Source organism: Lolium perenne, chromosome 3 (assembly GCF_019359855.2).
Source record: "Lolium perenne isolate Kyuss_39 chromosome 3, Kyuss_2.0, whole genome shotgun sequence".
NCBI classification, from domain to species: Eukaryota; Viridiplantae; Streptophyta; class Magnoliopsida; order Poales; family Poaceae; genus Lolium; species Lolium perenne.
This window is the reverse complement of record NC_067246.2, coordinates 181,568,023-181,584,031: the sequence shown is the minus strand read 5'-3', so window position 1 is coordinate 181,584,031 and position 16,009 is coordinate 181,568,023. Positions and strand designations below refer to the sequence as shown.

At 40.7% G+C, this 16,009-nt stretch overlaps 1 protein-coding gene across 1 annotated transcript; it reads left to right on the top strand.

Annotated features, from left to right (window-relative positions):
* The first annotated feature begins 2,647 nt into the window (after positions 1–2,647).
* Positions 2,648–5,606, top strand: LOC127342769 (SNF1-related protein kinase regulatory subunit gamma-1-like). The gene is made up of 6 exons (XM_051368778.1): positions 2,648–2,867; positions 3,322–3,483; positions 3,575–4,017; positions 4,286–4,552; positions 4,696–4,868; positions 4,960–5,606. Exons 2-6 carry the CDS (start codon positions 3,324–3,326, stop codon positions 5,273–5,275), a joined length of 1,359 nt encoding a protein of 452 aa, XP_051224738.1. The 5' UTR covers positions 2,648–2,867; positions 3,322–3,323; the 3' UTR covers positions 5,276–5,606.
* Positions 5,607–16,009: the final 10,403 nt, after the last annotated feature.

Genomic DNA, 16,009 nt, shown 5'->3' with positions numbered 1-16,009 from the left:
TCCAAATAAACGGATTCCTTCCGTCTGAGCTCCTTCTGCGGGTCTTCAGACAAAGGCTAGGGTAAAACTGAGGAAAAACTAAGGGGCTGGGGAAAACTGAGTACAACTAAGGACCCGAGGGCACGAAAATAGAAATCCCTAAAATATATTGAAAAAATAGTGTGCACGGTAATGGCTCTTGCTGCCCGATGATCGGGAGCTCACCCAATAAATATACAACAAATACAATGTACATATGCGTCTTGGTTTGAGATCAACCTCACGAAAAAATAAATATAGCTATACATGATTAGAAAGGTGTATTTACATCCATTTGTCTATATTTTTGTTCGAGGCATGCATTTGTTGTGTTGACTCATCATACCGGAAATTCTCGAACAAATTAGAGTCTACTTCGAGCAGCTTGTCAATCATCTTTTCAGCAGGACTAGACACTGCTTCAATATGACGATCAAAGTTTATTTTCTTCTCCGATCTCTTCAAAAGAAACCCCTTTGCAACCTCTTCGAGATCAATCTTCGGGTGATGGATCCTAAGCCAGATCAGAGAAAATTTCGCCCAGCAACCATTTACGTCTTCATGAAGATGTGAATGTCACGTACGTTCTTGATTTTTTTTCCATCAGATCAGTAAAATTTGCAGGCTGCGGATTGCGAGGAAACATGGCATTGTATACCATACCCAACGAACTGCGGCAAAAGTCGATAAATTCACGTGCTTGAGTGGCGCGGTCCTAAAATTGAACAATCGTGCGACAACGTGTTTTGTCCACCCATAAATCAGCATTGGCTTCAGCTGCAAGCCGCATGAGAACTCCGACCAGTAGGTTCACTCTTTTTTCTTCGGCAGCAACATCCAAAGAAGAACCTGTGCGAAAAGGAAAAAAATATAGTAAATAATTGTCAGATAAGATTTTTCTAGTCAGATGATTTGGAAAATGTGTGTACCAGCTATGTCTTGATTTGCAGCAGTCATAAGTTCAAGCATGTAACTCTCGCGTTCAACAACACGTGTTGCCTCCAAAGTGGCAGTTTGCTCCAAATTGGCAGATTATTGTGCTTGAAGAAGAGCAGCTTGTTCACGTTCAGAAGACTTCTTCGCTTGATCCATGGCAGTCACAACTTGTTTCTTCAGTAACCGCAGTTTTTGCCATAGATCTTCCATTTCCATTTCTATCGAGTCAGGCACCATCGGTGCGTTTGAGTTAGCAGTCTCAGAAGTTTCTGTTGGCCTCGGTGCATCGTGAGAAGTATCGAGACATCTAGTTTCAGCGTAGTCATAAAAAAGTAAATGGAAAACGTGTAAAACATTTGACATCAATTTCTCGGCAAGCTAATTGTTCATTCATCATCAGGATATATTACAAAGGGAAGGTCTAAAAGGCTGCAGCCGATAAAGTTGCTTACAAAATAGTTAAAAAGAACAAAAGGGCAAATTTCTACGAAAGCGAAAGCACAAAGTTATCTACTTGACCTCAGTCTGAGTAAAACTGGTAGAGGAGGAAGCCATCAGGTCGATGAGGGCGATCAGTTTCTTCGAGAAGGCCTTCGCGCTTCTCAGAAGACCAGCCCATTTTTCTTTGGTCAAGCCTCGAACAATCTCCACCTTTGCCCAATCAACCCTTTCTCCACTAGCTATTGCCAGCACAATCGTGGCTTCAACACCAATTTTCAAAGACGTTTGGCGATGCGCCAAAATAGGGTCGTCCTTGCCTGTGAAGCACTTGGCGAGAGGTTTGAATTTGTCCGGCACGGGATCCTTCGGGAAGAAGTGCGGGAACAAACGTTCGAAAGCTGCCCGACCTTCCTTCAAGCAGTCTCGCGCAAGGAGGCAGTTCATCTCTAGCGTCGTGAGAGAATCTAGGAGCCCATCTTCTTCTTGCTCCTGGTTCTGGGTGTACATCTCACCAATACGCTCTGCTGAAAAGAAGGTAATTTCTCAGTACATGCATGGCAGCAACAAAAAAAAAAAATCGCAGAAGAAAGGGCAGGATAACGGTACTCGAGAATCTGTCAGATTGTTTGTCGAGCCGCTTAATTATGTCGGCTTCTTGTTGGGCAATCTGATCAGTCTTGTCTTTCAAGGTCAATTCTGCGGCATCAAGTCTAGCCTCCAGATTATTAGCACTTGCAGCTTTTGCTTCGGCATCCTTGCGAGCTTCTTCGCTAGGCTCGAGCTTCTTTTCGAGCTCCTCAGCGTGCTCCTGCGCGGCGCGTAGAGAATCTGGAAAAAGATAGATAGTTACATCACATCAATCAATAAAAGGTTGTCAAAACAAAGTGTACGAAACTCACCTCTCAAGGTGTCAGCTTCATCACGGAACCATGTCGTACATCTCCTTTGTTATAGGCTACAAACAGTTGAGGTGCATAAGAGAGAAGAAGTATAAGAAGATGGTAATTGTTGAATAAGAAGGAAGTAAAGAGCAAGATAAGTAAACTTATCTTGATGATGGGGAGTGGATGGATAACAATCCCTTTGCCAGTTTACTGAAAAGGCCGTAGCGAACTAGTTCATGTGTGCGAACAGTGTGAAAAAACAACCAAACGTTAAATGGGCCAAGCCCGGAGTCGTTGGAAACTTCCGGTGAGCTGGTGGGGGTGGGAGACGTGGCCCTCTAGCGTGTACACGTGGAAGCGAGCACCGCACCATCCCTCCCGTACCCGTATTCCGCTCCTCCTCCACCCCACTTGGATTGGGAGCCAAGAAAAAATTGGCCAGGCCTCGCCTCACAAGCCAAGATCATACTAGATCCTCCCAAAGTAGCGCCTCCAACTCCAATCCATTCCCCCTTTACCGCTCCCTCCCCCACCCCAAAGCCTGGAGGCGGCGTTTCTTGTGGAGGTCTCCCGCAAGTAGCAACCCAGGTGATAAACTATGCTCTCTTTTTGGTGCTACTACTAAATTCGTTCGTCCCTTCATGCTCATGTGTGGGTTTGATGCGCTAGTTTGCAAATTCGGTAGTAGATTTCTTCGGGTGCCCCGATATTCTCTGATTATTCTCATCTAATTAGCTGAAGCTACGCGCGTATATATATGCCTATGGGTTGTTTGTTGTTATGCAAACAAGGGATTTCCCCCGGCAAAACACCCAATAAACACTACTCCTAGTTTCTTTTGAGGTATTGATTCAGAAGCACTTGAATCGTGCGTGCCGACATATCTGGCAGTTTGAGTCACCGATGATTTCTTGTGCCATTATCTGCAAGATAACCTTTTCTAGATGCTCTACATCCTCCATGTGTAATGTACTTTGTTATTTGGTGATGATTTGTGGATAGATGTTACCTGCTGGATAAATCCTTCATCTGTTTCTTGTAGAAATGGCTCGACCTGAGGAAAACGCGAAATTCCCTAGCTGTGATGCCTACTTTGACACTATCCAGTCCAAGAAGAAGCTCCCGCTAGCTTTGCAGGAGTCCCTGACCGCAGCCTTTGCTCAGATTCCGGTCGCCTCATTTCCTGATGTTCCTAGTGGACGAGGTATGCCCTTCTGCAAAACAAACATACTATGCATCTCTTTTCGGATTCACATATGCTACAGTGCTTGTAATCCCCCATTTTCTCTCTGCAGTAACCGAAATTCCTGGAGAAACTTCGGTTCTTGATGCGGTCAGAATTTTATCCGAACACAACATAAGGGCAGCGCCGGTGCTGAATCCACAACCTGGGGCTCCGGCTGACTGGCAAGGGAGGTATCTTGGCATCATTGAGTACTCGGCCATCATCCTCTGGGTACTAGATAATGCTGATCTTGCGGCCGTAGCGCTGTCAGCTGGATCGGCAACTGCTGCGGGAGTTGGATTGGGTGCTGTTGGTGCGGTGGGGGTGGCAGCATTAGGTGCAACTGGCCCCGCAGCTGTTGCTGGCCTCACTGCTGCAGCCGTAGGGGCTGCTGTTGCTGGCGGTTTGACTGCCGAAAAGGGTGTTGCAAAGGATGGAGTAACTGCTGCTGATCATTTAGGAGGAGATTTCTACAAAGTTCTCCTTCAGCAAGAACCTTTCAAATCAACTACGGTATGACAGTTTGCTCAATCTGGAACTCTTATGCCTTACATGAAAACTAGGGATTCTCTTTTTCGTTACTTGTTATGCCGATCAGACTTTGAATTCATTCTTGCAATGACATCTGTTATACACATCTTGCATGCCTTTGTGGTATGTCAGCTGCATTATAGTTTGCTAAGGTTTTACTTTGGTTATATCTGTTGAAGCCCTTTTATTTTAGTGTTCCACGATTATCTTCTGTTGTAGATCCTACTGATTTTTTTTTCTTTTGTTGTAGGTTCGATCAATTGTGGAGTCCTACCCCTGGTCTCCTTTTGTCCCTGTTACGCTGGATAGTTCAATGCTTACTGTACTGTTGTTGCTCTCCAAGTACAGGTTGAGGAATGTCCCAGTGATTGAATCTGATAAGCCAGTCATTAAGAACTTCATTACTCAGACTAGTGTTGTTAAAGGGCTTCAGCAGTGCAAAGGAAGGGATTGGTTTGACTATATTTCTGCGCTTCCTCTTTCAGACTTGGGCCTTCCATTCATGTCATTTGACGAGGTTATTTTACAATTTTCTGCATCTTCTTCTAATCCCAGAGTCTATGGACATTAATTTACATTGCATGCTGCAACATTGAAAGTAGGGCCTAGTTCTGCACTTTCGCCATGTTATACTCTGTTGAAATGTGGTGTCTTTTTCAGGTTATTACAGTTAACAGTGATGATCTAATCTTAGAGGCTTTCAAGTGCATGAAGGATAACAAAATTGGTGGCGTACCTGTGGTAGAAGGCCCCAAAAGGAAACTAGTTGGCAGTGTGAGCATAAGGGATATTCGCTTCCTGTTGCTTAGGCCAGACTTGTTTTCTAATTTCAGGTAGCAAACGACCCAGTAATGTATTCCCTTGTGCTGTTTCTTTGTTAACTATGTGTCTTCATGTATCTGAAGTTATGCTTCATCCATACAGGCAACTTACCGTCTTGGAGTTCATGAAGGCTCTAGGTTCCACTCTTCCTGATTCAGGGGACAACGGACTGGTGAAGCCACCACTCACCTGTGCACCTGATGCTTCTATGGGCAGCGTAATTGACAGCATCGGATCGAGGATAACCCACCGGATATATGTGGTGGATGGTGACTATGAGGTTGTTGGTGTGGTGACACTGCGAGACGTGATCTCTTGCTTCATCCACGAGCCCCCTGGTTTCTGTGACAGTTATCTAGCTTCAGCGATGGAGAAGCTCGACGACAAAGGCACTGCAGGATCCGTTGAGAACAGCTGAGCTCTCCGTAGCGTGAGTGCTGAAGTAACAGACAAAAGGTTAGTGTGGAGGTCTTGCAGTTGGACTGATTCGTTCAGGTCGTGGTGTCAATACAGTAGAGTCTGCCATGAGAAGGCGTCGGGTGTCTGTTTAATTTGCTTTAGTTGATCGTTTCTTTTCCTGAGTCAGCACAATTTCGTGGTGCAAACACTGCAGTGACGATTCTGTAATGAGTAAAAGCGTTAACGAACCAAAACGTGTTCTAACCTCAGATTTACTTTTGTATCCTCCTCTTGGCAGCTGTCTTACCCTGCCGGAGTTTTTATTCATGTAAATGTTTTTGTTTCTTAAACATTGTTGGAGCGTGCTAATAAGGGCACTTGTCACGTAGAATTTCTTTAGGTTTCAAATTTTAAAACGTTTTATCTCTCAACCCTTCAGTTCAAATTCATATATGTTGACTTTGTCATGACAATATCTTCGAGAGTAGATCCTATATTAATACTACCTCTGTCCATAAATAGATGCCAAAATTTATCTAAATTTAAATGTATCTAGCCACGATTTAGTGTATAGATACATCCAAATTTGGAGAAATTTTTGGCATCTATTTATGGACGGAGGGAGTATGTTTTGATAAACAATTCAACCGTAATTATCAGATTACAGCTAAAAAGGAATAGGTAAAGATATGGAAGATTGTACTCCCTCCTATTTATATTACTTGATGCTAAAATATAGTCCAACTATTCTCGAACCCCCTTAAGAGGGGTTCGAGAATAGCTATTCTCGAACCCCCTAAAACCAACCCGAACCAACAAAGGAAAAAAACCCACCCGACCCTACCGATCCATGCTGGCTTCCACCATGCTGCCCGCACCACCGGACCATGAACAGATCGAGCGCCCGGCCACCTACGACCGTCGCGGCCGCTACCCCACTTCCCACCGCCGGCGCGCCGCTACCCACCTCCAGCCCGCGCGCCGCCGCCCACCTCCCGCCCGCGCGCTGCCGCCTCCCGCCCCGCGCGCCACCGCCGCCCACCATCTCACGCCCGCGCGCTGCCGCCCACCATCTCACGCCCGCGCGCCGCCGCCGCCCACCATCTCACGCCCCGTGCGCTGCCGCCCACCATCTCACGCCCCGCGCGCTGCCGCCGCCCACCATCTCACGCCCCGCGCGCCACCGCCTGCCCACCCCGTGCGCTACCGCCGCCCACCTCCTGCCCGGCGCACCTCCGTCCGCCTCCTTCCCTTTCCACCGTGCTCCACCAACGGCCAGTGTTGCTGCTGCCGCCGTTGACCTGCATCGCCCCACCTGGGCCGCACGGCACCACCTCGAGATCCCACCACCGTCGTCGACCCCCATCTCATCTCGTGGCTTTCTCGCTCTGTAGCGACACCCTGGTAACTAGCAACACCGCCCCTTCCTTTACTCCTCTTACCAGATGAACTATGTAGTTTACTGTCTTCAAAGCATGAAGTTCAGATGATGAACTTGTGAAGTTTAGTTGATGTGAGAAATTAAGCAGCGCTCGGATACCATGGGTGAAATTCTTTTGTTGTTTAAAAGGATAAGTTCAGATGGTGCTCCTCAATACTGCTGCTATGTAGTGCCGATGTTGGCTACTGTACCTCAAGGAAATAAGAAGTATAGCTCATCTCCATATTTATATTTTGGCGTTTATTCTTTCTTTCTTGGAAGTGCATTATTAGCATTGGGGAAGTGCAGATGGATAAATTTGATATTTCTGTTCAATATTCGTTATAATTTATCTTCATTTCTAGAAGTTCACACTTCATTCTGTAGCATATCAGTGTAGGTCTTCTTGGGGCTGACCGAGCAGAGCGCCGCATTGGGGTGATTCATTTCTGAGCAAATTGAAAAACATGGATGGGTATACTATGTAGCTTATTCACTATTTTATCTTCTGAATTCACTATTTTATCGGGTAAAAGTTCACTTCGCCTATGAGGGGAAGTTCACCTGTTAATTATGCCATCATAGTCATCTGCATATTATCAAATGTGTATTGCAAAAAAGAATTAGCTTTCAGAGATGCAACTTATCTATGCCTTCATAGTTCACAAAATAAAGTTCTGGTTGTACACTTATGTATTTAGGACAGGTCATCTATCCGAGTTACACAAAGGTACCAACAATGTCACAGTAAACTTTTTTTATTTTAGAAAGTTCATCTATTGGACTTAGATAGTGCACCTGTTTATTTATTTCCTTAGGAAACTCAAATTTCGAAGTTCAGTTTAAATGGTGGGAGAGTTCACTTTATTTTTCAGAATAATTTCCATTTTTTCAGCAAAATGGGTTCAATTCACCCATGTGTAAAAAAGTTCGCAATTTTCGCACACAGTCCATTATTTTCAACTCTGGAAGTTTGAATATAGTGAAAATGAGTTCATTTTATTTTTAAAAAATTGGATTATCCAAAATGAATTACTTCTAATAATTGTCCCAGCAGTTCACATTCTCTATCTAGGAATTCAGTGTGTACACCCAAAGTACTGACCATGCATTTGTTCTTCCTCTTGAAAAAAATAATTAGAAATTAAGTATACACAAAAAACTGTGAAGTCCGCTTTTATTTAAAATGCAAGTTCGCTAGTACAACTAAAGGTGTTCATCTTTTTTTTTCTCAAAGTCTTGTTTTGTCAGGAAGTTCACCTCGTATGTGCCTGAAGTTCATAATTATCGGGGCACTACAATGCATCTATTAGCAGTAAGTTCGTTTCATCTATTAGCATAAGTTCAGTCTCAGCCGGAACCATTCAATCGGTTGGTGTTTATAATTTTAATGTGAATGTTCTTTTTGTCCAGTAAGAGAAGCTCGTACTTTAGTGTGTTAGTTTAAATGTGTGATACGTGTTTGTTTTATTGCCTGCCTAAGTGAGGTCTGCTATGTACGTGCCTCTCTAGTAGTGAGCTTGACTAGGTGTTTTTTTAATGTCCTCTCTAGTAGTTCTGATGCTTTTTGTGGAAGTGCACATTCGTGTATGTGAAAGTTCATTTTAACATAGTTAAGTTTCTCAGGTGGTTGTGATTTCCAGATAATTCCTTGGGATACGTTGATGCATCATCTGCTGGGTGTTGATGTTCAAGTTTGGATTTTTCCTTATTCTCTCTTGTTGTCGTTGCAAAATGGTACTCCCTCCGGTTCATATTAATTGACTCTAATATGGATGTATCTAGACACATTTTGTTTCTAGATACATCCATATTAGAGTCAATTAATATGAATCAGAGGGAGTAGATGAAATGCATATGTTTGTTGTTAATGTGCGTGTCTGAGAGAAACACAAATATAAGTTCACTTATTTATATTGAAAAGTTCCCTTTCATGTTGTTAGACAAGCTCGAGCATAGGTTGTATATATTCGTTCTGCTAAAGGTCAGTTGACAGTGACACTACATAGTTCTAGAAATCCATCTGACAAAGTCATGAGAGATTAACACATTTCTACATGGTTCATATTAACTGAGATAAACTCCAGATTTGTAGAAAGCGAAAGTTCACTTGTCATCATTGTTAAGTTCAATTCGTCTCCAATACAAAGTTCACCCAATGAGTTTTGACAAATTCACACCACTTGAAGATCAGTTTTTCTTGGTAGTACACTTCTCCAAAAATAATGCAAGTTCATTTTTTATAGCATGGAAGTCCAGTTCGACCATGACAGAAAATTATCTAAATATGCCGTATGATGTTTACTTATTTTCATATTTCACTTTGAAGTAATTGAAGTGAGCGCCTAGTGACTGCAAGTAGAAACCTGGGGTGGTCTTTATATTCAGTTTTCTATTCTTCTGTTCATATTCTCTGTCTTTATATTATGTATACATGGCACTATATTGATACAAGCATGCTCTGCATTTTATTCCAGGGAGTGATGACAACACTTGGAGCTCCATTTGGATTGATGAATTGAAAAAGAAACGAAACAGAAGGTATGGCTTACCACTGTATATGAAATATATGCATTTGCAGTATATGAAAATGTCCACCTGCAGTACATGTTCATTTTAGGCTGTTCACTCGTTCGAGAGAGGTTCACTTTTTTAATCTTGAATTCCGAATCATCTGAGGAGATGTTCACTTTTTTGGTAGCAAAATTTTGCGAGAAGTTAACCTTTTCTGTTGAGAGTTAAACTAGCAGTTCACTATTCCGTGTCATGAAGTTCACTTTTAAAATGTTGGAAACAGAAGTTCAATAAGTGAACTACAATAAGTTCACTTTAACCACGGTTTGTGAACTGAAGTATTTTTAAATCAAGGAGTTCACTTCATATACCTAAAGTTTGCCTCTTTTTATCAGGGATTTCGTCTTTTTAATTTTGTTCGCAAGTTCACATCTTCCTCGGATAGAAGTTCGCCTTTTGTGATTTTATTCATAAAGATTGTTGCTAGCTTAACTGCTGCCTTTTGTGATTTTATTCATAAAGATTGTTGCTAGCTTTGTATTTGAGAAAATGTTGGACGATTGCAGCACATAAAAAATAATTTCACCTAGTTCACACGTGAAGTTTACACATTTTTATTTAGGAAAAAATCACGTCATAGATTGATTTCAGTTAAAACACATAAGCACAAGACTGTGAAGTTCGCTTTTATTTAAAATGCAAGTCCGCTTGTCCAACTTAGGGAATTCTCCTTTTATTTTTGTCACGAATTTTTCTTTGGTCGGGAAGTTCACCCCATATGTGCCTAAAAGTTCATCATTGCCAGGGCAAAAAGTTCAGAATTGCAAATTTATAATTACCATTCATGGCAGCCCATGGTCATACAGTTCATGTTTTCCATTTCCATTTTCTTTCTTAGTTTGTCTCCGAAGCATTTGCATGCCGGTTCTTCATACACCCCTTTAATCCATGTATGTATAAACAAGTCTGCTAGTAAAACCAAGTGCATATACAGATGTATATAATGGTATGAAACGATGATGGATACTGAATGTGAGAACAATGCAGTGTACACCCACTTTGATTTGACCCGCAATATAAGTTTAATTTACTGTAAGAAAGTGAAAATAGAAAGTTAACTAGTTAAGCTACAGTAGTTCGTTAAAGTGTGAAGAGACATGCAGCAGTAGAAGTTCATGTCGTGCAGCACAAACAGTTCACTCGCCATTGCCAATCTTCTTAATCGAAGCCTTTGTGAGGCAGGTAAACTAGTATCCCTACAGTACTGGTCTTTTGCTCTGCTTTTTTCGCATCCTTGATGGTACCCTATAAGTGTGTATGCTGTTGGTGTATTTCTTTCATCCGCTGCTACTGAATTGGCTACCCTTTTCTTCTCTACACACGAGAGCCAAAAACATATTGATTCATGGAGCCAAATTAGGGGCGGAGTAATCACGGGCTTGTTCTTTCATTGGCTTGATTTCCTTGTTCACAAATGAAGTGATAGCTCTTCTTGTATGTTTGCTGCAGTTCATGATCTAAATAGTATTTTTTGTGAAATATTCAGATCCTTGTAGTTCAGGTTCTGGAGATGCTCAGTATTACAAATTTAGAAGCAACTAATAGGCTTGATCCACGTGATATGTATGGGTAGTAACAAAACATACATGTTAATCTAGAAAATGCATGGTTGCTTCTGGATGATGTATCTTTTGTGATTTTTGTGCCGATAAGATCTGTAGAATTTCTCTGAAGTTCACATTACTTCATTAGTGTAGTACACCTTTTTCATGTGTGAAGTTTACTTTTTTTACATAAGACTTAACTATCATAAAAGTGCCCACAAGAAGCATTGCCATGAGCTGGGAGTTGTTGCGGTTGCAGGTCCTCCCGCGGTTGTCGCTGCAAGCCATGCTCTTTTTTTTTTGGATGAAGCAGCCGATCACAAGTGCACGACAAAAAATAAAAGATGCAAAGATGAAGAGCTCACCTTTTTATACTCCGTGGAGTTCATTCTCAGAATTCGTGAAGTTCACATCTCTTCTACTTTAGTTAAAATATTCCTGCTAGATGGACTATTATTTTATTTCCTTTTGACATTGTATAGCTCCAGGTGCAGAAATGTAATTATGCTGGGAGTTCACTCGCACATCCTCAACCATCCAGCGGTCTTCTCGAGGGAGCCCAGCGTGCGGCCACGCCCTTTGGCACATTAGGTTGCTGCTGTAAGTAAAAACATATAGCATATAGAATATAATTTCGCCATGCTTTGACACACTGCATTTCGGTCGGTACATGCGCCAAATTGCCTAATTCAGATTTAACATAGTATAAACTTTTTGCTTTCCCCACCCCCGAGTACACTTGCAAGTTGGAAGAGTGGTATTTTATTGACTGCCCATAAGTCACCAATCCCAATCCCATTCCCATAATTCCCATTTGTTTAGCTCTCATGCTTTGGGGTCGTATTGCTTGCTATCTGTAAGCAACAAATCAATTAGGCAACACCATGCATGCAGGGTCTGAATAGTTTTACTTATTTTGTGCTTGCTGGGTATTATCATGTTTTTCTCTATACAAAACATAGAAGTCCATTTAATCATGTCTGATAAGTTCAATATATCAGGCAAGTTCAATTCGCCTGCATAAGAATTTAAAACTTCTTGGAAGTTAACTTTTCTTTTCGAGGGAATCAATTGCGTCAGTGGGAGGAGTCCGCTTCTGGCTAGTATGAAAAATAGTAGTTCAAATTATTATGAGATGCTTCCGGCTAGTATGAAAAATGGTAATTTACATTATTATCAGGGCCGGTTCACTTTCTATATTTGGGGAGTTCGTTTAGTCTGTCTGACTATTACAGTTTAAAGCACACAGGCGGCACTTTGCGATATACATCAGCGGCTGGAGGAGGACCTACCTCTCTATCGTATAGCCTTCTCTTGGCACCGAGACCAGGTAGTTGAACTATCTCAACCTGAATTTAGACGATAGCAATGTGTAGTTCAATTTGTGCCAGCCATGAAGTTCAGATAGCAATGAATGTGATGAATGTTTTTTACTTGCCTAAATACTACTAGATGGATGGATTATTCATGAACTACACATATTGGCGAAAAAAAGTAGAAGCTCAATTTGTTTACAGAGGAAGTTCACTTTTCATATTGTTGATGTTCACCACGTGTGGTGCCAGTGAACTCCGGCACCCTTTTCTGTGAAGTCCAGTTTCGTTGTCGTCACACAGGCTGGACTCGATGGCGGGCGGCCACCTATCCATCATGGTGGCGGAGTAAGCTAGCCATGAAACCAACACGGGAGTTCACCCTGCGCCGTCCTGGGAGTCCATGGCTACAGAGGGTCTTTCATGCCCAGGTCAGTCTACTCCTCGCACAGATGTCGCTATGCTGGTTGCGGCTATGCAAAATGCTCCTGATGCATGTGATTTTATTCTTGGCCGTACTTGCTTGTGTGTCTTACATCACTAAGCAGTTCACTTCTTAATTGTGAGCAGTTCGATTAGGCCAAAAATATGGAGTTCACATTCCTCTTAACTTAAGATAGAAGAAAAATGTCCTCGGTAAAATTGTTAGTTTCAGGAAGTTCATTCGTTTCAGTTTAGACAGTGCGCTTGTTATTTATTTCCATCTTAAAATTCAATTTTTATTCGAACTTCTGTTTTATTGTTTGCAAAGTTCATTCCAAGTTGATTTCATCCATAAGATTGTGACATATAACAGATAGATTCAATCATATGACCTTTGTTAATAACTATAATTCTATATGTGAATGAGTTCAGATTTGGCAAAAAATTGTTAAATTTGCGTTATCTCCTTTGAATTTATTCATTACATATTTGCATCAACATCTAAAGCAGGATTAGAAAGTGCAAGAAATATGAAGTTTAGTATTTTGGTGTAAATGAAAAAATGATGTGTCTTAAACGAATGATATGAAGTTCAGTATTTCCTTGCTGTGATGTCAACTTTTATTATAAAACGTACCCTCTGGAATTAACAGTAGTTCACTGTGTTAAAAGAAACCATTAGTGGGTAGTTTACGATGCCTGAACTGGGGATTAAGTCTTGCTATTATGTGCGTGCTGATGCGTTTCTGACTATAAAAAGGTAGAAGTTCAGTTTGCTTACAAAAAAAGCTTACATTTCATTTTGTACTGATGCTTGTTTCGACTTTCTAACACCATGGATATGCGCTCAAGTTTCTGGTCTCAAATCAGTTCAGTTTTTTACGGTTCACCTTTCTATTTGTTTGAAGTAGTCTAATTTTGGCCTAACAAATTTGATGTTTTATAATTCTGCCATTTATATGAATCAGGGGGCTAGACTTCCAAGACAAAGGTAGCAGCAGTTGGAAGTCAGCTCCATACAAAAGGCTGGACTGCTGGACTACGATGAGCCCTGGTGGTGGTCTGGCCATCAATGGCTTTGTCTCCTAGGGCATCGGGAAAAGCTTCATTGTCATGACTCGGTTGGCTGCCCTGAGTTGCTGTGAAGTTCAGTTAGCTAGTTTTTCAGTGCAAGTTTGGTTTAAGGCCATGCGTAGTTCAGTCATTGGGCTCTGGCCGAGTTTAACATCTCTATATGCATTGTGTGCCACCTCCAATTTTACAGATCATCTTTGAAATTCTGGTATATATGATGTCTCGTAAAAAGATGTTGAGATATAAAATGTGTGTTTGGAAGTTCACTTCATCTACCATGAGAAGTTTGCTTCTAATATAGGTGAAGTTTTTTTTGGCGGGAAGTTCGCTGAATGCCTCTACAAAGTTTGCCATTTTTTTAATCAGGATGTCATTTTTATTAATACATAAGTTCATTTTTTTGAGAAAAGTTCTGTGTAGAAAATTGCACTTTTCTTTATTGGGTAGTCGTTGAGAAAAAGATCCATACATAAAGTTCACATTTCTATTGTATAGAAGTTCACTTTTGTGCATGAATGTTGTCTTGTCCGTATGGAGAACCAAACTATAAATACCAGGAAATTCACTCATGGAACTCTAGAAGTTTATTATAAAATCCTCGGTCTAGTTTTAAAAATAGTGAAAAATCCAAACGTTGCTACTATGTAAAGCATGGAAGTCCACTATCAAGAAAAATATATCAAAGTTTTGTATATTTGAAATTGCTGCTAAATCGTAATAAATTTTGGAAAATAATCAACATGAAAAAACCAACATTAAAAACATTTATACCAAGGCACGAAGTTCACTAATAGAAACCTGGAAGTTCACTTCCATATACAGGGGACGTTTTGGTACTCTGTTTTTCTGAGCGGAAACCAAATCAAGTATATCGAAATCTGCTCTTAAACCGTAAATGATTTGGAAAAATGTTCAACACCAAAAGTTTGTGCCTTGTAAACAGCTTTCTAACGGGGTATCATTTGTATCAATCTGACATGCGGTTGAAAAAATGGATCCAAATAACCTTATGAGTACATAGAAATCCGCGAAAACTTTTTTGTATATTCGAAATTAATTTTAAACCTTACAAAATTTGGAAAAACATCCAAGACAAAAATGGTGCGCAATTTCTATATCTTTCCAATGGTATATCATATGTATTAATACGACAAGCGGTGTAAAAATTAAGGGCAAAGAACTGTCCGAAAAATGCAGAAATCCGCGAAAACGTAGTTTTTTTTATTTGAAATTACTTTCAAACAGTCTAGAATTTGGAAAACCATTCAGCACAAAAAAGTTGTGAAATTTCCATATCTTTTCAACGGTATATCATACGTATGATTCCGATAAATATTTCAAAAATCAACCTCAAAACACTGTCCGCCAAAACTCCGAATTCTGCTGCTCGGTCAGGAAGTTCACACCACAGTGCAGCGGAAGTTCAGAAAGGGTTTGAGAATAGCTATTCTCGAACCGGTTCGAGAATAGCAGACCTATATATATATATATATATATACACACACACACACATCTATTTTATGAATCGGAGGGAGTAGTTGTTTGTCACTAGGTATAATTAAATTGGTTTGTTACTAGATTAAAATTAAATGGTTACTAGGTTTTTTAATTTCACTCCGTACCAATGTAAGAGTTGCATGATGGTAATGCCAGGGGCGGAGCTTCTAGTAGGGCAGCCACCCTACCTTGTTAATTTAGAAAAGTATTTTAGATGGATGTATTTTTCTGAACAGTTTAAGTGGTCATATGTTAAAAGGGACTTTGTATGTACTGTTCAAAACCAATTTCGAACAAAAACATGGACTAGGTCTAGTCTTGCGGGAAACTAACTATTTCTCTTTGCAACATTTTATTCTCAGTGTAATAAAACCTGACTCTAAACGGACACGGTGTTTTGCTCATAGGTGCAAATGCGCCTATTATGAATAATGCATTTAAATTTCTTTTAAAATGTCAAAAAATATTCTAGGTGTACATCTTGATATGCTATGTTTACTCACAAATTTTTGTGAGAAAAGAACAATTTTTATGGGCTATGCAAAAAAGACAAAACAACATATCCTTTATTTTGTAGGACCGGAAATTGTCTTTTGTACACAAGTCACATAAAATGTCATTTTTTCGTGAAATGTTGTGTGCGGACATACAATGTCCGGATGTACACCTAAATTTTTTTCCAGATTTTTTCGATATTTTGAAATATGTTTTCTAAATAATGGGTGCATCTACACCTATGAGCCAAAAATGATATCCTTTTTTTGCGGGTAAAAGTGGTTATATTAAATCCCAGGGCTTACAAGATGGTCATGCTCTAGTACCTGAGACAAAACCTCAGCCATGTGCCAGACCACATATTAGTTATGGCCTCTGCTCTTGCATAATTCGCAAGGCAGTGGCTTGCCCTA

Excerpts from the sequence above, each read along its gene's own strand:
- LOC127342769 (XM_051368778.1), top strand. The coding sequence starts at position 3,324 with ATGGCTCGACCTGAGGAAAACGCGAAATTCCCTAGCTGTGATGCCTAC. Across the intron at positions 3,484-3,574 it reads TGATGTTCCTAGTGGACGAG|TAACCGAAATTCCTGGAGAA; the intron begins GTATGCCCTTCT and ends TTCTCTCTGCAG. Across the intron at positions 4,553-4,695 it reads CATTCATGTCATTTGACGAG|GTTATTACAGTTAACAGTGA; the intron begins GTTATTTTACAA and ends TGTCTTTTTCAG.